The sequence below is a fragment of the Kogia breviceps genome, chromosome 10, assembly GCF_026419965.1.
Source record: "Kogia breviceps isolate mKogBre1 chromosome 10, mKogBre1 haplotype 1, whole genome shotgun sequence".
Taxonomy (NCBI): domain Eukaryota; kingdom Metazoa; phylum Chordata; class Mammalia; order Artiodactyla; family Physeteridae; genus Kogia; species Kogia breviceps.
Window position 1 is genome coordinate 42,767,851 of NC_081319.1, and position 23,854 is coordinate 42,791,704.

At 45.3% G+C, this 23,854-nt stretch overlaps 1 protein-coding gene across 1 annotated transcript in view; it reads left to right on the forward strand.

Annotated features, from left to right (window-relative positions):
* The first annotated feature begins 4,702 nt into the window (after positions 1-4,702).
* CDCP1 (CUB domain containing protein 1) overlaps positions 4,703-23,854 on the forward strand; it is a 55,945-nt gene continuing 36,793 nt past the window's right edge. Inside the window, exon 1 of the mRNA XM_059077883.2 lies at positions 4,703-4,911. Within this exon, the coding sequence (XP_058933866.1) occupies positions 4,830-4,911 (82 nt within the window). The 5' untranslated portion in view covers positions 4,703-4,829. The remainder of the gene's footprint in view (positions 4,912-23,854) is intronic.

Below are 23,854 nucleotides of genomic sequence, written 5' to 3' on the forward strand. Positions count from 1 at the left end.
CTCTATCCCACCTCCCCTGATGCAATGCAGGATTGAGTGGCTATGGGCATTTTGGGATCTGGCTAAGGAGAAGTTGAATTGGAGATACATTTAATTTGGGGTTGCTAGAATATCTTTGTGTAATGCACGGTCACTTTCGTGTCGTTGCTTGCCCTCATGCTGTAGTAGTGGCTTCCAGGAATACTCCTCCCATCCACTGGGCTGACTCATCAGGTGAGATGACCAAAAGGAGCAAGGTCAGAGATGGTATTATATTATGAATGTGTCCTACAGTGCCCAACCAGAAGTATATGGATAGTGCAGGAGGAGGAATCAAAGAAGCTAGCCTGGAAAATTCTTCCAATTATCAAAACTAAAATTTGAAGCAGAACATGCAGTTCTCATCATGTCTTATCAAAAATGAAGGTTTCTTTTTTCTGTCAGAAATAAATAGATAATGCAGCATATAAAATTATAAATGTCCCACACTATTTTGTTCTTTAATAAGAATCACACATATAGAATTGGTAAGAATTCCTATATTTGTGGGGCACAACACTGTAATGTTTCTATAAACACTGAGTATTTCTATGTGTGAATTCACATGTCTAAGGTGTGCCAACAAATAAAGATTGCATCTTACCTTATCTGATGCATCCTGATGAAATCTGGAAGTTCCAGAACAGATAGTACACACATCAGTGAAGCTAAATGAACTGAAGAAATGAATGAATTAATGATATAGAGCTATACCAGTGAATTAATTGTGAAGCTATCACATTTTTTTTTGGATTTTGTGACATTTGGGGTATTTTTCAATTTTTCAAGTTTGTGATTTGTTGTCATTTCTTTACTTATTCTAAATAAATAATCATTTTTCCCACTTGATTTTCTATTTGTAATTCTGTATTCTTTTTCTTAAGGTCATTAAGTTCAGCCCCACATACCTGTATCCACTCCTCTCTGTGTCTCATGCATTTCTTGTTTTAATGGAACACATCCTCCAGTATTTTCCTGAGAAAGGTGTGTGGGAGTTTGTTGTTTGGAGGTTTTGTTGGTTTTGTTTATGTTTTAGATTTTGAATGTCTAAATCAGAACATTACCACTTAATTGGTAATTTGGCTGGGTATAGAATTCTTAGTTGGAAGTTATTATACCTTCAGAATTTTGAAGGTATTGCTTCATTGTCTTCCAGCTTCTAGTGCTGCTGTTGGGAAATCCAAAGCCATTTTGATTTTCATTTCTTCTCATGAGACCCTGGAAATTATCTGGAAATCATAAAATGTTCTCTTTGTTCATAGGTTCCTGAAATTTCACTGTGATGTACCTTGATGTGAGCCTATTTTATCCATTGTGCTGGAAGCTCCATGAGTCTTTAAATCTGGAAACTCATGTCATTCGGGCCTGGGAAATTTCTTGAATTATATTATTGATGATGTTGTCTCTATTTCATCTGCTCTCTCTTTCTAGTAAACCCATTATTCAGATGTTGGATCTCCTGAATGGACCTCTAATTATCTTACTTTTTCTCTCTCTTAATTTTTTATCTTTATCTTTTTGCTTTACTTTCTGGGAAATCTTCCAACTTTTCTATTTATTTTTTAATGTCTACTATAGTTTTAAAATTTTTCTAAGAACTCTTCTGTGGGTCCCTGAATATTCATTTTTTTATAAAATCCTGTTCCTACTGCATAGATACAATGTTATCTGCTACCTTTCTAAAGTAGTAATTGTTTTGCTTTGATTTATTTTGTTTTATTCTCCTTATATAGTCTCTTTTCTCCAAGTCGCTTTTTTCTCTTTAGTTAGTTGGTTAATTTTGACTCTATCATGTTAGATGCTTTCCTCAGATGTCTTCAAATCCTACCGCCTGGTCATATTTAAATGTGAGAGATCAAAAAGCTGAATTGGTGGGGTTTGCCAACTGGAAACACCATTGTAGGGGTCTGGTTAGCCTATTGATGGGGATAAACATCTGTATCTTTAGGTCTTTCTCCTTGAGCTGGTCAGATTCTCCAGAAGAAGACTCTTTCCATCTCCAGAATGGACTCAGACTATTGCAATCTGGGAGGCAAGTTGGGGCCAGGTGGCTATGGAGCTCAGCATAGAGAATGCACATGTTCCTTTTATCTACCTATTTTTCAGAATGTTTCCTAGGCCTTCAGCTATGCCTGGCACTCGTCAGCCCAGTTCCCTCGGTTTTAACCTCTTCAGAAAACAATGCTTCAGACTTCAGCTGAGGGACAGTTGCCCAGCCAGAAGGAATGGAGGACAGTTTCCAGAGATCTAACTACAGTGTTTTTCAAACAGCTTTCTCCCGGGCTTCATTGTTTTAGCCCCTCCTTCACCCTCCCATTCCAGAATACCTTGCACTGCCAGTTCCTCAGGGTTGGTTTATTGTTTTGTTTTGTTTTGTTTTTGTTTCTTTTTGAGAATTCTATCGTATAAATCGTGCTACTTCTCAATTTTCCCCATTACAGGCTTACAGTTACCACTTGTCCATCTGCTTTCCAGCTTCCAAGAGGATTCTGCTGTTGTCTTCTGTCTGTTCTCCCTGTCTTTGTAGGCTTATGTCTTTTTTTTTTTTTTTTTTTTTATTCCTGTTTTGTAGTTTTTGTAGGGTTTCCAGAGGGGTCAAAATTAGATACAACAGTCTGTTTTAAACCTCATCTTTCAATGTTATTCTTCTCTGGCAACAGACTGCAGCTGCCTGGATTTCTGCCAGTTCAGAAATAACCTTTTAAAATTGACTCCTTCCATTCAGCCAAGTTTGTAAAGACAAGACATTTCCAAAATTTGGCAATGCTTTGATTACGCTCTACTCCAACAACCAAGCTATTACCTCAAGACATCTTGAATTCAACTATGTAGCTGGGTTGTCATGCAAAGGATGCTAAGTGCCTCCCCACCTTCCTCATCTCTTTCTCTTTGCTGCCATTATCTGGAACCATCACTAATCCTTCACATCTAAGAATTATTGACTTGTGTCATTTACAGAAAGTTAGTTTCACTCTCCCAGGGAAACCAGTTAAGCAAACTTTGGAGAAATGATACAGTAAAGAAATGACTTGTTCCTTAGGCTTAAAGTTGTCGCAAAATATTTCCAGTATTTTCAATTCAACACTTTGCCATTATCACCATCATCATCATCATCATCACCATCATCATATGTGGAAAACAATGGTGTTATGGATGCTAGGAAAAGATGTTGGGGTATATATGCTTGCTTAGAATTAGGAAAACAGACAAAATCTGCTTTACTCTCCTGTTACCATAAACATATTTGAAAGATGTTTAGATTTTCTAAAAATTTCTTTCTCTTGATGAATCTGCCCTCAATTCCCTGGGGACCACCAAAAGCTTTCCTATTTTTCTCATCCTCTTCCTTCTCTCTAGGCTTCAGTTTCCCCATCTGTCTGCCTGAGGCAGAAAGTGAACTGGAAGGTTAAACTCTGATGTTCCCCCCAGCTCACAGTCCAGGCCCTGCCATAGATGTAAGGGTGGGGGGCAGTCATGTCCGCAGCCTGGACATTCCTGCCTCCCTCGTGGACTGTGGGCAGAGTTTGCTTTATTCTCATCATTGAAGACACACAGAAGGAAGGGGATGAAGCTCCTAAGAGATGGTTTCTCAGCCCTGTTCCCAATGAGTATAGGGACAGCCTGGAGAAGCTCAGTTCCCCCAAGAATCAAACAAAAGTGGGAGCTGAACATAGACTAATGCTCTTTCATGTGCTCTTCTTCCAGGTTGTCTGGGTGACCCTGGCCCAGCCTCTGGCTGCCCACTGGCACAGACAGACCCACGGGGGGCCCTTGGAGTCATTTTGGCAGAACCTTGGTCTGCTAGCTGAGAGTCCCTGAACCATCCACTGCCTCTCTTTGTGGCCCTGTGACCCTGGACATGGTGTGTGGTCTGCAGGGGGTAAGGAGAATCCATAGGACCTCGGAAACCAGAGAAAGATGGCACACCAGCAGCTGGGAGGAGGGAAAGATACCCAGCACCATTGATTTACAGCCCAACGACTGGAGTAAATGCCTCACGCTAGTTTCATACATACTATTCACAACTCAAGGAAGAGGCCTCTGTGGACCTGTTCAGGTTTCTTCTCTTGGCCCTCTCCAGCCTCATGCATTTATTCACTCATTCATTCACTCTTCAAAAATGTAACAAAGCAACCCCGTTTGTGGAAACCCCTTCCGGGGCTATCAAATCCTGCCTCCATAAATTACTAACTGGCCTGATGACCTTGGGCAGGTTGAATGACTCAGTAACTCTGTTTCAACTGTTTTATGGAAGGGTTGCTGTGAGCATTAGAAATACTGTCTGTGAAGTGCCTGGAGTTGGCTTCAGGCTCACAGTTTTGCAAAGAGTAGCTGTAGCACCGGCGTTAAAGTCCAGCAAGCCCCCAGCCCAAATCAGGAAGCAGAGGCGGAAGCCAGGGCTTGAGTGATCCACAGACATGATCCCCCGGAAAAATGCGCAGCACAGTAGCCTCCTTTGTCGCCCAGAAAGTAAAAGGAGGCCTGACTGGGTTCCCCAAGGGCGACCTTAGCGCCTGTAGACAAAGTCTTGAGAGGGGCGGCAGGTAGGCCCGGTAAGGTGGCTACAGGTCCCACTGCTCTGGATGAGAGAAGCGGGTGTACAGGCAGGAAGGGGAGGAGGAAAAGAAGGAGGGGACTGACCCAGCCAGCTTGGGTTCCCGCGGTGCTGGGCGGAGCCAGGGCCAGTCCGCCCCGCGCTCAGGTGAGCGAGACGGGACGGAACTAAGAGAACTTCGTGCCAGGCCGTGGCCGCCGCTCCGAATCACGGGCCACATTCGCTTTCCCCGCCGAGACCGAGGCGCCGCGGGGCCATGGCCGGCCTGAACTGCAGGGTCACGGTCGCACTGCTGGAGGTCCTGCTGCTCGGCGTTGCGCGCCTGGCCCGCGGAGGGGGTGAGTGCGGCGCTGCTAGTGCGCGGAGCGCTGAGGGGTCACTGGGCTTTGAGGGTCTACACCGCCCGCCACGGTGGGGTGGGGTGGGGCCGGCGCGGGCGGGGGGCACGGACGGCTGGGGCCCCCCGGAAGCCTGGCTCCGAGGCGTGCCGCATCGGGAGTGGTGGCCGTACCCTCCTGGATTCCGCGCGACCTCGCCCAGGGCTCAGACCGCGGCAAGTGGAGGTGTCCCGGAGCGGGGAGCACCGCGGTGGTCGGGGCCACGAGCCGGGCGCCGGCAGAAAAGAAGGAGAGAAGGGCGCGCGGAAGCCGGGCCCGGGGAACCTCTCAGAGGTGGCGCGCCGTGCGCTCGGGGGCTCTACCTGGATTGTTGATGGCGCTGGGCTGGGCGTGAGGAGAGAACTTCTCTCTGTGGCGCACCCTCTACCTCAGTGCCTGGGCCAGAGAGACGGGGCGAGAAAACGGTGATTTGGCGCTACAACATCCCACCTTTTTTCTCACCTTTTCCCCTGTCCGTCCGCTCCTTTCTCGCTCTCCCGAAGTTTAGGAACATTAATCCAAAACCGAAAGCGCTTCTGTGCCGCGGAGGCTCTTCACGCACCCGCCCCTCGCACCTGTGGGTAGTGGACTTGGACAGCGGAAGGGGGTCGGCAGAGGGGGCGGTCCACAGTTGTGTGGGAATTCCGAGTTCCGGTGGGGGCAAGGACCGCCACATCCCAGCTACCTGGGCTTTACCTGGGCTTACGAGGAGGTGCCCTGTGGGCCCTGGAAGTATTAAAACCGTACTGGTCTCTTCATGTAAGAACTTGATTTGAGGCCTTTCCTGAGACTAGTACAAGTTTTGTGTTTTTAAAAGAGCTATCGAGGAACCAATTTGGGTTTTTGATTACCCTTTGCTGCATCTAAGGGGACGTTTGTGTTTGGCAGGCAGGTAAATTAGAGGAAATTAAGTTAAAGAATCAATCTAAGCAGATGAGTTGAACTTGGGCGTTCCGGCAATTGCCATCATGACAGTGCGAGACAGGAAGGCTTCCTGGTTCTTTTCTCCAACAGCAGTGAGGTGACATATTGCTGCACAGAAGATGGGACATTGAAAATATTTACTGTGTTTATTGTAATTTGGACTGAGTCTTCAAGATTCCCTTGAAGAAAAAGTCAGTTTAAGAATAAAGAGTAGGGGGGCTTCCCTGGTGGCGCAGTGGTTGAGAGTCCGCCTGCCGATGCAGGGAACACGGGTTCGTGCCCCGGTCCGGGAAGATCCCACATGCCGCGGAGTGGCTAGGCCCGTGAGCCATGGCCGCTGAGCCTGCGCGTCCGGAGCCTGTGCTCTGCAACGGGAGAGGCCACAACAGTGAGAGGCCAAAAAAAAAAAGAATAAAGAGTAATTTAGCTAATGAAAATAGGTGTAAATGTATGTGTGAGAAAAAAAAGTGTGCCCACACTTGGGAGCTATCTTGAAACTCTGAGAATTGTCTGAGATGTTTCTGGTTGTCCGTGATAACAGTTGAGAACTCCTCCAGTAAGAATATGGTGTAAATCAAGGCATCAGTGCATTACTGACAACTATGACAGCCTATCCTGAACTGGGTTTTGTTACATGTCTGATTCCTCCCTGTGGCCTGGAGAGGCTGACATTTTGGTCTCCAGTGGCTCCAGTGGAGTCTCTTCTTTCCAGGAAGTTCTTGACTGTTAGAGCCGTGTCTCTTGGTTCATTGTATAGATACAGGGAAGCCCAGGAACTTTCCCATTTTACCTTCTTAAATCTTTCTTGTGGTCTTAGGAAGTGGACCTGTGAGGCCACTTCTCTGGGCTGAACTAAAGGTTATTCCTTTGTGGTTGGAGCAGTCACAGAGTGCATTTGCTTTGCCCAAAGTCTTGGGGTTGATCTAACTGGTGGAGACCTTTGGGAAGTTAGTAGAGTCTGTCCTGAAAAGATGGAGAGAACCAGAGAGCCTAGCACAGCGGATTTATTTTATAAATCCCTGAACTCTCTTAAGACTCTGCAGAGTGAAAAATGATGTTGGTGTTACTGAAGAGATGAAGAGTAAAGGAAAGTTTGCATCTTGGTGGGGTGTGTTTGTTTGAGTTTGGTATTTCCACCAGCTCTCCCACTTCTAAGAATGAAAGACTGGTTAAGTCAAAATAGCCTTGTTAAAACCTCAACTTAGGGACTTCCCTGGTGGTGCAGTGGTTAAGATTCTGCCTGCCAATGCAGGGGACACAGATTTGAGCCCTGGTTCTGGAAGATCCCACATGCCGCGGAGCAACTAAGCCTGTGCGCCACAACTACTGAGCCCACGTGCCACAACTACTGAAGCCCACGAGCCTAGGGCCTATGCTCTGCAACAAGAGAAGCCACTGCAATGAGAAGCCCACCCACTGCAACGAAGAGCAGCTGCCGCTTGCCACAACTAGAGAAATTGTGCGCAGCAACGAAGACCCAACACAGTCAAAAATAAATAAATAAATAAATAATTTTTTTAAAAAAAGTTTAGTCTAAGAGATTCAAGTAGGATAACATTTTTAAAAAAAAGAAAAAGAAAGAAAGAAAGAAAGAAAACCCTCAACTTAGTGGCTTTCCAAGAACCACTCAGGTACCAGAGTCTGGGTCAGTGACCCCATTCTTGCCGCCATTGTTTCTTGCCAAAAATATGAGTAGGCATCAAATGACGTGTTCACTCACCCTGGGTGAGTGTGTGTGTTCATCATTCTTCAGATTCAAATGTGTAACTGGCAGAACTGATGAATCCTCCGCCCACTCTAACCCCCACACCCACACAGACTGTTTCTCTGCTGGCTGTAGACATGTGCCCGGGTGCTGACCCATCAGCCTCAGGGGTCACTTCATATGTTAATGTTTTGTCTGCGATGACTGTACCCTGCCCCCCCACATTCTTCTAGGGATTCTACCAGGCTATCAATGTGGCAAAAGGAAGTTGAAATTATTTAAATGTTTTAAGTAATATATATATAATTATTGTAGAAAAATTGGCAACAAGTATAACAAAATATCTGTAAGCAAACCACCTGGGTCATTTTGGTGCACAATTTGAGTGTGTGTGTGTGTGTGTGTGTGTGTAAAACCAAAAATGGGGCCATCCCTTTGTATAGCTTTAACTAGTCCCCTATTGGTGGACATTTAGATTGCTTTCAATTTTTCCTACTAAAAATAGAACATGTCCAGACTTTCCCTTGTGGCGCAGTAGTTGAGAATCCACCTTCCAATGCAGGGGACACGGGTTCGATCCCTGGTCCGGGAAAATCCCACGCACTGCGGAGCAACTAAGCCCGTGTGCCACAACTACCGAGCTTGTGCTCTAGAGCCTGCGAGCCACAGCTACGGAGCCTGCGTGCTGCAACTACTGAAGCCCGTGCGCCTACAGCCCCTGCTCCAGAACAAGAGAAGCCACCACAGTGAGAAGCCTGTGCACCACAGTGAAGAGTAGTCCCCACTCACTGCAACTAGAGGAAGCCTGCGAGCAACAACGAAGACCCAACGCAGCCAAAAATAAATAAAATAAATATATATTTTTTTAAAAAGCTTTTAAAAAAAAGAACATGTCCAACAATAGGGGTCTGTTCAGTGAAAAGACGTTAAAAATTATATAGCACAGATTCTATAATGACATGAAATGATATCTTTGTGTTGCTAAGGTTATAAAAGTGTCAGCTGGATTATCCCATTTTGATATATCTGAGAATGTGTTCCTGTGGCTATATTGTTCTGCACATTCTTGACTATTTTGTCCAACTAAAATTCTGGAAATAGAATTGCTGGGATGAAGAGTAGAGAAAAGGTTAAGGTTTTGGGTACACATGTCCATGTTGCCCTGTGGGTAGCTTGTCCTATTGTCCTGGTGTACCTTCCTGCCAACACAGTATGAATGCCTTTTTCCCACACTCCCCTGGGCTGTCATCATTGTTGTTTCACTAGCAACTATGGGAGAAGCATTCCTCCCTCTAGCTCAGCAAGCAGGGTCTGAACGGTGTTGGTGGGTATTCAAGAATCTTAGGAGCGCCCCAGCTAGGTGGTATTAATAGTCCAGCAGCACTTTTTTTGCTAGAAACAAAAACAAAAACACAGAACTGAGTCCCTTGGCTTATAACACAAGCCTCACCTTCGATTTTGCTCAGTGGTGCTGACTTTGGTTTGGATGGAGGAGAAGGGGAGTTTGCTGGTCAGGAGGATCCATGATTGAGGTCAAGATGGGTGGAACAGTGGAGCGTGATATGGAGGAGCCATAGCTAAGGCTCTCCACCTGGGTGATTAAGAAAAGTTCACACCCCTTAATTATCATTCTAAATTATAAAAATTATTCCACAATCAAATTATTTCAAACCACTTCCTACAACCTTGTAATTAGCCCATCACCTTCTCCTGGGCAGCTGGCAACATTTTAGAGAAACCAGCAAAGAGAGCCAAGTCCCCTTCCTCACCTCTTTGTAGCCTTGGGTTTGTATTCAGTACACAAATTTTTGGGTTTTTTTTTTTTTTAATTAATTACTAACTACTACTTGTAATACCTAACACATATTGAGCTTCTGCTCTGTGCCAGCCACTCTTCTGAGTATTTTACTTGTAAGTGTCTCCCACTTAACATCAGTAATTCATGCCTAAAAACCAGACATTCAGCATGAAAACACTAACTGATGTCCTACATCTCATTATTTCATGTGGGACAAACTATAAAAACCCACTGCACAAAACCCAAACCCCCAACAGTTTCCAAAAGCATAATGAAACACCAGAAGATACCCATGTATAATTAACCACCAATTCTATTAAATGTAAAATGCATGACATCCCTTCTGGACTGCCAGACCATTTACTGTATGTGGCTCTTCACAGACAGTTGCTCTGTGTGTAATAACTTCCTGCACCCCTTTTGTTGGCAGTTGTGGCAGCTCCACCAGATCCTCATATTCTGCCTATTGTGTTTGCAACATACATTTTTTTTGAAATGTTGTGTTGTGTTTGGAGATGTAAATATGCATATTTCCTAAATAGACATTGGCCAAAAATAACTGTGATAGATGACATAATGTTTGAGTAATAAAAACTCAGCTGTTTGCTCTTGTGAAAATGTAAATCCAGGAGATGTTCTTGAGTAGACCTGCTAGTCGTTTAGCTCTCCAGCCTCAAGCAAGTACTCCTATAAGCCCCTGAATAGAGGGGCACAGAGAGGTGAAGTAACTTGTCCAGGGCTACCCAGCAAGTATGTAGTGATGCTGAGATTGTAGCCCAGGTAGTCTGACTTCAGAACTCAGCTTCTGTCACCAGTGTTCCATGCCCCCTGTGCACAGTGGGACTCCTGAAGATAGCATTTGCTGGTCATCTTAGAGACAGTGTCTGCACTCCAGACATTTTCTTTCATATTTTGAAAAATCAACCAATACTTACTGAGTGTTGTGTTCATATTTGTTCTAGGAATGTGTGTTTTTTGTTTTTAAAATGGTTTTTTTTTGAGGGCACATTGGTTTATAACATTGTATAAGTTTCATGTGTACAGCATTGTTTTTCAACTTATGTATACCCTACGGCGTGCTCATCACCAAAAATTTATTTTCCGTCTGTCACCGTGCAGTTGATGCCCTTTTCCACATTTGCGCCCCCCCACGCCCGACCCCGTCCCTTCCCCTCTGGTAACCACTATTCTGTTCTTTTTTTTTTTTTTTTTTTTTTGCGGTATGCGGGCCTCTCACTGCTGTGGCCTCTCCCTCCGCAGAGCACAGGCTCCGGACGCGCAGGCCCAGCAGCCACGGCCCACGGGCCCAGCCGCTCCGCGGCACGCGGGATCCTCCCGGACCAGGGCACGAACCCGCGCCCCCTGCATCGGCAGGCGGACTCTCAACCACTGCGCCACCAGGGAAGCCCCACTACTCTGTTCTTTGAATCTACATGTTTGTTTTTGTTTGTTCATTTATTTTGTTTTTTGTTTGTTTTTTATGTTCCACATATATGTGAAATCATACAGTATTTGACTTCCTCCATCTGATAGCATAATACCCTCAGGGTTCATCCATGTTATCGCAAATGGCAAGATTTCATCTTTTTTATGGCTGAGTAATATTTCATTGTTTGTGTCTGTGTGTGCATATCTATCTATCTATATCACATCTTCTTTATCCATTCTTCCATCGGTGGGCATTTAGGTTGTTTCCATATGTTAACTATTTTAAATAATGCTGCTATGAATATCTGGGTACATGTATCTTTTAGAATTAGTGTGTTTGTATCTTTGGATAAATACCCAGAAGTGGGATAGCTGGATCATATGGTAGTGTGTATAAGTTTTTAATATGTAAACAATATAAAAACTGTGCTTAGAAAAAGAATTACCTGTACATGGTAACAGAATTTCAAATAGTACAAAATGATCTGTGGTGGGGAGAGGGGAGTATGTCCCCTTCTACCTCTGACCTCAGGCCTCCTCCCAGAGGCAGCTGTAATTTCTTGTGCATTGTTCCTGAGCATGTACAAGTTTAAAAATATACATACCTCCCTTCTTTACACAAAAAGGAGCACAAATATAGTATGTAGTATAGGATGTGTCCCATATGTGTCTTGATTTTTTTCATGTAGCAATCCATCTTGGTTCTAACTCCATACCAGAACATACAGAGCTGTCATGCTTTTTTTTTTTTTTTTTTTTTTTTGCGGTACACGGGCCTCCCACTGTTGTGGCCTCTTCCGTTGCGGAGCACAGGCTCTGGACGTGCAGGCTCAGTGGCCATGGCTCACGGGCCTAGCCACTCCACAGCATGTGGGATCTTCCCGGACTGGGGCACGAACCTGTGTCCCCTGCATCGGCAGGCAGACTCTCAACCACTGCGCCACCAGGGAAGCCCTGTCATGCTTTTTGACAGCTGCATAATATTCCTTGTCATGGGAGCATCATGTTATATTTAACCAGCCACTTGTTAATGGATTGTTCCCAATCTTCTGTTGTTATGAACAGAGCCTCAATGACCATCTTTGCAGCTGACTTTGTTGGGTTTATGGACAAGTTTATCTGTAAGTGAAGTTCCTGGATGAGGAGTTACTGGGTCAAAGGGCTTGTACAGAAAATGTCAAATAGAAGAAAGTGAGTAATAGGGGAAGCAACTTGCCAAAGAGCCCAGCTAATAGGTGGTAGTGCCATCTGTAAATCTGGGCAGTCTCATTTCAGAGTACAGGCTGTTAACCACCCCAGGCTGCAATTTACTCCTTTCTTTATTCTTTCCAGTTGAAACTAATCATAAACTTTAGGCAAAGGAAATATTTTGAATTTCCTTTCAAATATTTACTTTCAGTTCCGTGATCAGAATGCCATGAGCACTGTATATTGAGAAGGCTGAAGACGGGCTTGCGCTCTGATAGCTCCTCATGTTTGCATTGAGGACTGATAAATTCTTTGTGACTTTTTACCTTGGTAAGTCTAATAGTTAAGGTGTAACACTCTTTGAGCTGCTATAACACAGACCCAGATGTGTCTAGTGGCTCAAATGCAATAGATGTTTATTTCTTACTCACAGAAGGTCCTAAACAGGGGATCTCCTCCAAGCAGTGATATGGGGACCCAGGCTCCTTCCACTTTCTGACTCCACCATCTTCAAGAAGGGTGGCTTCTGTGTTCATCCATATCAAACTGATAGAAGAGAAAAGAGCAGGAGGGGGTCTTACATGGAGGGTTTTATGGTCCAGGAATGGAATTTGTTTCATATCACTTCTGCTGCCACTCTGTTGACTAGAACTCAGTGGCATGGCCCTGTCCAACTGAAAGGGTGACTGAAATGTAGTATAGATGGGAGCCCAGGAAGACGTCATCGTTGTCCAGTTGGCAATGTGACGGGCAGAGTGGTAGGAGCGCCAGACTTAAGGGTCAGGACACCTGGTTCTAATTTCAAGTCTTGTCAACAGTTAGCCTTATAACTTGGGAAAAGTTGCCTTGTCTCCTTAGGCCTCAGTTTTCCAGTCTTTCATGTAGGGGCTTGGACCGTGCGGAGGAACCACCAGCCCTAATGTCTTATGAGCTGATTTACATCAGAGCTGACTTGTGGATCTTCTGGAGACCCTTGAGCTATTGGAAGAGCTCAGGCAGGGTCATATCCAATCCCCATTAGGAAAGTGTCTGGGATGGTGCTTAGCACATAGCAGGCACTTAATAAATATCTGTGGAATAAACAAATGGATAATCCAGGTCAAGGCCACTTCCTTCTAGGAGAGGGTACGAGCTTATAGACGTTAGATGACTACTTCAAGTCACTGTTAGAAGGTGGCAAGGGCAAGAAGGTCTAAAGCCCAGGTCTTCTGGCTCCAAATCTGATGCAAATCAGACAGAAGAGGAGGAGAGAAGCACAGTCCCAGTGACTGCATGTGTGGACTGGGAAAACTAGAAAGTAGAAAAAAGAAAGTGTGGATTGACAGATGGAGCCACAGCTTTCTGTGTCCCTTCAGGGTGTGGAAGACACCTCCTTGGTGGTCTGGGTTCTCTTCCTCACCCCAGGGCCCAGGATCTTCATTCTGTAGAACATGCTCATAAGTCTCTGCTGGTCCACTTCCAGGAGGAAGTGGATGGGGGTGTGAGTGGGTTTTCAGGAATGCAACCCCACTCCTGGATACTTGCAAGGGAAAAACTAGAAAATGATGATGATACAGTGAAAGAAGCAAGGTGTAAAGTAGTGCGTGTATGTACAGTGTGACTCTAGTCATAGGAAAAAAGACTGGAAGGAAGTAGTTAACACCAGAAGTATCTGGCCTACAGTGTAGCCAGCAGAGCCCTCCTGCGTGAAGGACGGTTTGCTGGTAGCCGTGATGATCATGACAAGGACTTTGTATTGTCCTGCACGTTCTCCCATGTGAACCACATTGTTTCACAATATCCCAACTTGGTTCATTTGGTTTGGATTTCTCTAAACAGTGATACTGAATTTGTGATAGAATACAGTAGAAAATCAGAATTTGTTTTACAGACATATACTTCAAAAACTTTTATAAAATTTAAAGTTCTTTCTTCAGTTGCTGTACTTAAAAAATAATCTGCACTTTTCAGTTCTCTCCTGAGTACAACCCAAGCCAAGGGCACCACTGAGAGCCTTGTTAATCTGACTTTGCCAGGGAGAGGCTGTAGTCTTGGACGGGCCGTCCATTCTGCCAGATGGAAATGCAGCTCAACAATATACTATGAGGCCATTAACCACCTCACCCTAGACTGTGAACATCTTTAAATAATAAATTTGGAAATAGTTTGAAAAAACAAATTATAACTGTTCCATGAGCACAAATGGTATAACTTTCTTTGTTTTAAGTGAAGTACAAATATTCCCTACCCTCAATGGCAGACAATCAAAGCATTCTGGGGGAAATGTGCCACTTCTGTAAAAACTTATGGGTGCCTACCTGCTGTCTTTGAATTGAGTTCATCAATTTTCTGCATCCAGAAATTACACAAAGTTCAAGTCAGGCTGTTTTTGTTTTGGGGTCTGCCCACTTGGCCATCTCCAAGTAATGTCACACAATGCTTGGAGCCATGAGGAGACTTCTCAACACTTGACAATTTGTGGTCCAGCTGGGAGCTGGGCTAGGATGGTGTATGTCCAGGCACGTGCCAGATTCCTTCAAGCAGATGCTTTATCTTCCGTCATTGAGCTGGTGGTGGGGACATCAAGCTATTTCAAACAAGGATGTTTGGCTGAAACATTTTTTAACCTGAGAACAACTCACAAACATTTGGTGAGAGGTCCCAGGACATCATGGAGGATGCAGAGATGGTGAGATGAAGCCCCTGAGTGTGAAGGGCACCTCCTGGACCCAGACAGACGCTTGCCTCTGGTGCACCGTGGCACACTGGCCACGGAGGAGAGTCCAAGAGCCAGCAGCACAGAGGGTGAAGTTATCAAATGCTGCTGCTCCTGCTAGAAGTCTACACTATGCTGGAGGCCCCAGGCAGCTGGGGACACTGTCTCCGGAGGACTCAGCCTGTGGTGATGGGCTGTCTTTACCACCAACCGCCCTGCTGACAAATCTCACTGGAGTGGGGCCTTGGAGTATCTTCGAGGCATAGACCCAGTGACAATAACATCTGTAAATCACTCAGCACAGTGTCCAGCCTCGAACAGATTCCTCACTTAATAATTGTTATTACTTTGATTATTTGAGTTGAGCCCAAGAACATTGAAATTTTCAGCAGCAGACAACATGGACTAAACTGCTAGGCCGTTGTCTGTGTAACCAGGTTGCTTTTGGGAGACATTTTGGTTGTTTCAGCCTCTGCTACTACATACTGTGCTTCAGCCACTATCCCAGTGCAGTCAGCTTTGGGCCCTTATGAGGAAGGGGAAGCTCCTAGAATCGAAGCTGCTGGATTAAAAACTGCAAGAAATTGTTCTCAATGACACTAGAACATGTTTTAAAAAATTGTTTGCAGGTGAGCACTAGCGCACGCACAAACACACACATTTCCTTTTAGCCAAGGAACTGACCAGACCGGTTTTATGTAACTTAAACATCAGGCCCAATTACACATGAGCAGTGAAAAGAACTTCCCAGTGGGCTTCTGAAGATTACAGCTGTCCGTGTGAGCAAGTGTCATAAACTGAGACTGGGCTGGAGTGTGCCAGGCCATGAAACCAGAGCTGGATATTCCGTGGAGTCTGGCAGGGCCCCAGCTTTCATCCCTGCTGAGAGGTGGAGGATTGCCCAACTGCCCTCAAGTTGCTGACAGTCTTTTCAGGCACTTCAGCCCTGGGCTGTCAGGAGCAAGTTCTCAACTTATCACAACAAAGAAGACATTTTTTTCAAATTGTAGAGGGTGCTTGGGTCATTTTGCAGAAGCCCATCCCAACACAATGCAGCCAAACCCTTGAAATAACATCTTTCAGCCTCCCTGGTCTCTGCTTCTGTGGGAATACAATTGCAGTTCCAGCCAGGAACGTGGGACACCAAGGAAGGTATGCCCCATTGGCACCTTGAAACTCCAGATAAGCATCTTCTTCTCCTTCCCCTGGTGACTGGAGACTGGAAACAAGCCAAATGTCCATGATTAGAAGACTGGTTAAATTAATGATGGTACATCCAAACAGTGGAATGCTACACAGCCATTTAAAAGAATGGGGTGGCTCTTGGAGTACAGACATGGCATAACCCCCCCAGATATATTCTTGAGGGGAAAACACAAGATTCAGAACAGTGAGGATGGTATGCCACTCTTTGGCAAAGTGAAATGAAATAACATAGGGGTGCCTTATAGAGATATGCTTACTTTATGCTTATGCTTACTTATGCTTATTTTACTTTGTGCTTCATGTATTTTTTATCTAAAAGTAAAATATATTTTTCAACTTTATTGAAATATAATGTACATACCATAAAATTCACCACTCAACTGCACTATTTGATGAGTGCTCTCAGGTGGTACAACATTTCAATCACCCTGCAAAGTTCCTCTAGACCCCTTTGCAGGCAATCCCTGCCCTTTGGCCCCTGGAAACCATTGATTTGCCTTCTATCACCACAGTTTTGTCTTAAAAATAGTTGTAAATTTAAAAAAAAATGTTTAAGCCAGGTATGGGTATAGCAATGATTCTGTCTTCAAAAAAGTCTACAGATGCTTCCTGCAAGAATTTGGTTGTGTAGAAGGGATGGAGTAGAAGTATTAAGTCACTGGGAATCAAGGAACTAATGACCAAAACTGCCTTCTCCACCTGGAGCAGCTTTTCTTGAAAAACAATTTGCTGCATTTCCCACTCCCCCATCCACTTTTAGGGCCTAGCACTGAGCAGGCCTAGAGAATCTAATTTTTGCCTAGACTGTCTTGAAAAGATCTAGCCTAGTCTTGGGTTATTTGGTAACAGATTTCATTCATTCCCCAGATGTTGGAGGCCCCCTTGTGCTGGATGCTGGACATTCAGAGGTAGAAAACCCTAGTCCCTTGCTCTCTGGGGGCTCACCACCCAGAAGGGATTCAAACATGTAAACCAGGAGCTACAAATGGGTGGCCTGATGGCCTTGGCCCAGTTCTGTTTGATGTGTTTTGAAAAAAGCTGAATTACAATATATTTAGTAGAGCATGTACCCTCTGATTCAATAAAGACCCTCCTCACTATGTTGGCTTTTCTCATTTATATTACCTGCCTAGGCCCTGAAAGCATTTGAGTTTGAGACAATATCCAGTGTGGTAAGTACAGCAAAAGATGTATGTATGAGAACTGCAATAAAGGTTGGGGGTGGAGAATACCTTCCACAGGCAGGAAAAGAGAAGGAAGAGGACAGGTGTTCTGGTGTCTGAGGTCTGTGGAACATCATAGCAAAACCCTAAGATAGGCCCTGGAACAGAAGTATGGCTCTGGGCTTCCCTGGTGGCGCAGTGGTTGAGAATCTGCCTGCCAATGCAGGGGACACGGGTTCGTGCCCCAGTCTGGGAAGATCCCACATGCTACGGAGTGGCTGGGCCCGTGGCTGAGCCTGTGCGTCCGGAGCCTGTGCTCCTCAGCGGGAGAGGCCACAACAGTGAGAGGCCCACGTACCACAACAAAAAAAAAAAAAAAAAAAAAAGAAGAAGTACGGCTCTGTCATTCATCACCAGTAATCCCACGATGTTGTTTTGATATTTTAAAAGTGTTGGGTCATTTGTAGAGATGTGGACGGACCTAGAGACTGTCATACAGAGTGAAGTAATCCAGAAAGAGAAAAGCAAATATCGTGTATTAACTCATGTATGTAGAATCTAGAAAAATGATAGAAATGAACTGGTTTGCAATGCAGAAATAGAGACACAGATGTAGAGAACAAATGTATGGACACCAAGGGCTGGGATGAATTGGGAGATTGGGATTGACATATATACACTAATATGTATAAAATAAATAACTAATAAGAACCTGCTGTATAGCACAGGGAACTCCACTTTGCTGTACAGTAGAATCTAACACAACATTGTGAAACAACGACCCCAGTAAAAAAAATTAATAAATAAAATAAAAGTATTCTCCCACCATCTCTGAAAAGACAACCTGCAAAGTGATTCTCTATCTGGAAAAGTGTAATGAAGAGTAGTCCTTCAATGTATGATTCATGACTGGAGACCAGCTATAGGCGCGAAGCAGAATGTAGTTTGAATGATGATTAAATGCCTCATTACTCTGGGATTTTCTAACTGAGCTTTGTTCCCATCCTCCTCTTCCTTCCTTGGCAACAGCACTTAGCAGCAGGACCAACTCCTGCTGTGGGGAAGGAATAGGGTCATGAAAGGGAAAGTGCTCTGAACCACAGCCTCTCTTCCTTTCAGGAATAACCATCTACTTTTTTCTTCCACCTGCAGACACAATGTGCCTTGGAGCCAGCCTCCTCAAAACCCCTAGCTCAGCATTCTTGGTCCCTCAATTCAGTTTTTCACCTCCCTGAATTTATGGCATAATTATCGTAGGATCATTAGCTAGTGCCACCACTGGCACTGTCCAGGTGCCAATAGCAGCCATCCTAGTTGATGTAACACCCTCCATAATGATCATCCTTGTTGATATAATTTCATCCGTGATGGCTGAACACCTATAATGTCCATTCTTATTGATTTAACGCCTCTCATGTTAATACCTTCTGTAACAGAAGTCCTTGTGGAAATACACCTTCCATGATGACCGTCCTTGTTGACATAGTACCTTCCGTAATGGCCCTCCTCATTGACATGACACCTCCTGGGGGCTGTCCTGACCCCTCTGGATGAAGAAAGCATGTGTCTGTCTGGCCCCAAATATCTCCTAGAGTGTGCAGGCTTCCTTTGCTGACCTGTTTTACCATGGGGCTACGTGGTTTGCCGGAGGAATCACTGTACTGACTGGCCCGTGGTCGTTTGAGAGAGCTTCATTCAAAGACTTACTCTCCAAGTCAGGCTATGTGGATGGATCACCCCCACCCCCACCCCTGCCTTTAAGATTGCTGGAAACAATGGTAACTAGACTTATCATGGTGATCATTTCATGATGCATGTAATTCAAACCATTACACTGTACACCTTAAACTTACACAGTTCTGTATGTCAATTATATCTCAATAAAACTGGAAGGAAAAAATTTAAGTAAAAATATTAAAAGATTGCTGGAGATAACAACAACAAAAGGTACTAACCCCTACTCCCTAAAACAAGAGGTTTAAACAGAAGGATGTATTCCCAGTTGGCTGCAGCCCTGGCCCCTGGGATAGGGCTGACCCACACTCCCCAGTCCTGTCCCCCTAAGTGATCAGGAGGTTGGGTCTCTGCACTTAAGAAGCAGTTAGACCTAGGGCTTCCCTGGTGGCGCAGTGGTTAAGAATCCACCTGTCAATGCAGGGGACATGGGTTCGAGCCCTGGTCCGGGAGGATCCCACATGCCACGGAGCATCTAAGCCTGTGTGCCACAACTACTGAAGCCTGCACACCTAGAGCTTGTGCTCCGCAACAAAAGAAGCCACCGCAATGAGAAGCCCTTTGCACCACAACAAAGAGCAGACCCTGCTCGCGGCAACTAGAGAAAGCCCGCGCACAGCAACGGAAGACCCAACGCAGGCAAAAATAAATAAATAAATAAAATAAATCTATAAAAACAAAAAAAGAAGAAGCAGTTAGGCCTGATGTGTGTAGATTCTTATTTAACCATCTCCCTGCTAGCTTTTTATCAGAGGAACTTGAACAGCTAATCTCTGATGGCAAGGTGAGACTATTGGCAAAGGACTCAGGGAACACTAAAGAAATGGGAATTTGAGTAACTTCTGAACTTCTGGCAGACAGAGAAGCGGAAGGCCCATCATTCTGTTCGTGTCCCTGAGCACACATACAGATGGGTTTTTTAACTCTGCTCCTTTGGTTCTTGCCCATCTGTCCTTGTGATCCTCAGTGACTTTCAAGTTCGTAATGACTCACACTTCAAGGTCTGGCAAAATGAATCTTTTTAACATTTCATAAAATGTTAATGTGATTTACACTGGCCCTGTGGCAGTTTAGCATATCATCATGACTTATTTGCAGTGGTCATAAACTCAGTTATATTTGTTGTTTAATTCTGCAATTCTCAGGGGCAAAGTCTCTTATTATGCAGATTTCTCTACTTCTGTGAACCTCTTTGAAATCACCCCTCCACCCAGTACAATAAAGTCCAGGTCTTATGGCGGCAAGAAGCCTTAAAATGGCCACAGTCCCAGAGGGGTTTATACATAGATATGTTCATTTGCTCCAGACTGTGGCCCAGACAGGGCCCATGACCTCGTTATGCATCTCTGACATACATCTCCAATATGGCATGTGTCTTTGATCATAAAAGGGAAAGATACAACAGAAGGTTTGGATGGCTCCCTGCAAACCCATCACCACTTTAAAAAGTGATTCAAAGCACAAGCCCTGCAGACAGTTGATCGCTAGTGTCCACTTTGGAGAATCGTTCAGTTACTTTAGAAAATTAATTTGCATCATTGCATATAAATTTCTTTCCTAGGGAGTTTGGGAATTAAGAGTAGGGAGTGAATGGATGGACACAATGGTTCCTGTTTTGATAACTATTCCAACAAGTCAGATTGACTAAGAATGCCCATGGTTCCTTTTATTTAAAATTGCTCTTTGAACTTTATTGTCCTCTGTGATTGTTCTCAGAGCTATGGAAATAGTAAACTATTTTAAAGGAAACCATGGGTCTCTCACTGAAGGGGTGAGAACATGATGTCCTTTGAGTTCTGAAGTCCGTGGATGTGACTCCCCCAAGCTGGGCCCAGGCTTGTGCATCTCTATATGCTGGCACCCGGCCTCGAGAGCAGCTCACCATTACCTTGAGTCATGTGGCCTGAGTCAGCCTTCATTGCGATCGCAGCACCAAGTTGTCTTTGGGCCTTCCGCTTCCGTTGTGCGTGCCCTGGTCCTCCTGCGCCTTCTTCCCTTCCCTGACTCCTGCCCCGCCAGTGCAGGCCTGGGTCCCAGTTCACCCTGATGCAAGGTTGCACTTGGTCACCCCCAGGCCCTTTATTTATAACTGTAGTCGATGTTCAATCCTTTCTAGTGTGTTAACTGACTGTTGCAGTGTTTTTAGTGTATGGGCTTAAAATGTGGCCCTGTCCTTTAAAGAGCCTATGGAGCTCTCGTGGTGGAATGGCAGGCTAGTTCTTCACTTGGGAGGTGCACATGCTATTTGGGGCTGGGGCATGGGATGATCCCCCATCCTGTCACCTCCTGTTCCTCCATACTTCCAACAATAGCCTGAAGAATTCCCCCAGCTTGTCCTAGCCCCTGCACTCAGCTTCTCTGTGGGGATGCTGTATGGGCAGCCATCAGCCCACTTCCCTTTACTTCTGAGAAAGAGAATGAACAAAGATTTGCCCTGCTACCTCAAGAGGCTGCTTTTCCCAAGCCAGCCAGCAGAGTAAGGTGGGTGGGGTGGGGACGGGGACAGGGTTATGGGGGAGCATTGGTGTGCCTTCTCAATCAGGTCCTGCCTGATCACCAAACCAATGAATGAGCAGCTTTACAACTCAGATACCTGGAAGGACAGGTGAGAGTCTTTTTCCAGGAGGAGGCATTTCCTGCCAAGCCAACCAGAGGTCTGGGTTGGGATTCTTGCAGCCCAAGTAAAGGGGAAGGAAGTTTAGGAGATGGGGGTTTGGGTAATTCTCCTAAACATAGGTGTGATTTTGCCCATGAATCTCACTGACAGTGGCCTTGAGAAGTGAGCCCCTTGGGCTTCTGGAGGATGCTTTCCTTCCAAGACCTGGCACTAGCCCTTTATACCCAGTGCTTTGTTCCAGAATTATGGCTGCTTTTCTTCTGCCACCAATTTGGCCACTTGCCTCCCATGCCCACAGTCCCCAGGCAAGGCTCACAAAGCTAAAGAGCCATCGACGGCCAAACACCCCAGGTTCTCTTTCTCAGTACCTTGTATAGAGATGCTGCCAAAAAAAATCACACAAAAGAAGAACTGGGCCCTAAACATTTTGAATTCCGGGGAACTTTAAATCTTCAGTTTAAATTCAAACCACATTTTCAAATTATTTTTAAACGAAGCGCCTATTTAAACAAAGTGCATTTTAAACAAATACCTTTCCCTTTTGATATCCTGGAGATTCCCTAGAGAGCCAGCAGCTGGGAAATCTTTTATCCCGTTTCGATTGACTGTTGATGATAATAGGCCAGTCTCATCACAAGGCTCCTGGCCATGTGTGGACTTCCCTGGGCAGGGCTGGCTCTGCTGATGAAACATTTTTCATGTGCTGGTCTCCAGTGTCAGACTGCTCGGGCACAAATCTGGCCCTGCCTCTTACTAATCATACATGCCTGGGCAAGTTACTTGACCTCTCTGAACCTCAGTTTCATCATCTTTAAAATGTGGATTAACATTAGAACCTGCTCTGTGGGGTGGCTGTGGGCATTTATAAATTCTTATCAAGTGCAAGCACGGGCCCTGCACATACTAAGTACTCAGTGTTATTATTAAGACTGGCCTGGTATCTAGACTCCAAAGGCTTCTCATCCAAGAAAGGCAGATTGGTTTCTGAAACAGCAACTTGCCTTGTGGTTCTTTTTGATGTGAATGTGGGAAATTAACTATTTCCAGGCAGGCAGAAGGCTGGTCTTCCTGCGATTGGTGAGACTTTCCCCTCGGTTTACCAGTCTGTAAACAGACCTGGTCAAAGAGATTTAGTGTGTCTACACCATTTATTCCTCCACAGCCTGCAGGCCTTGCTGCTGCAGATCCACTGGATTAATCACACTCCACCTTTGGTAGTGTGAGAGTCTGGCACCCCACCCCCCCAGGCTCCATTCATATGGGTTACGTAGGTGCTGATGCTCAGGCCCTCCATGTCAGCCAATGACTCCAAGTACTTCATAACAATGGCAGCACTTCCTCCCCTTCTGCTGGTTGATTCCACCAGCTTTGGCAACTTCCAGGAGGGCAGCTCAGTGTGGTACCCTGGGGGGTGGGGAGGGCAAGTGTGCTGAGGTCAAAGCAGAATCTCCCAGCTGCCTCCTGAGCTCAGCAAACAGGGACTTGAGGTCACTTCTCTGAGGCTCAAAGGGATGCTGGAGTCACATGAGTCAACGCATGTAGAAGGACCTTAATAGTTGGTGGGCAGGGCCAGGCCAGGGCAGGGGAGGTGTGGAAAATTTAAGGAAGCACTCACACTTGCATAATCCTGAGTGTGATGAAGTTTGCCCCTAGGCACCTTACCTGCCTTGCCCTGAGTCCAGCCCAGCCAGCCAGGACTCTGGGCTTTAGATTGAGAGCCTAGTTGCTGCTACAGTTGTTTCCCTACTTAACACCCTTCAACAGCACCCCAGCAGTACTGCCCCAGTAGCAGTAGTTGTAATGTGCTATCTATCATTACTAATATCAACAATAACAGCTAACATCGATTGACTGCCTGGCAGCGTTCTAAGCATTTCATACATACTAATTTAGTCCTTATGAGAATTCCATTATTACCCCCGTTTGCAGGTAAGGAAAGTAAGGCACAGAGAAGCTAAGGAATATGCCCAATAGGACACAGCTGGTAAGTGGTACCAAGCCAGGAATTGATTCCAGGCAGTCAGATTCTAGACTCTAAGCTCTTCACCACTAGACAAAGCTGCTAAGATATGCTGGTCCCACTCGGTGAAGCCCAAACTCCATGGCAGCAACCAAGCCCCTTCCTGGCCTGGCCCCTTCCCCTGTCTCCAGCCTCCTCTACCCGCATTTCCTTGCCCTCTGGCCAAACCAAACTCCCTGGAGTGGCTATAAGGAAGCTGTCTTCACACCTGTGACTGCCGCTGCCGTTCTCTCTACCTATCCTTCCGACACCTGTTTCTTTATAGGCAAACTCCTTATTCATTTTTCTAGATCTATCTTAAGTTTCCTCTGGGAAATCTTCCTTGACCACCCCCAGACAGTTAATGGCTGACCTCAGCATCTTCAGAGTACCTTGACCTTTCTTGGTGCGCTCAAATTGCTGGCTATCTGATGGGGTCTGATGGAG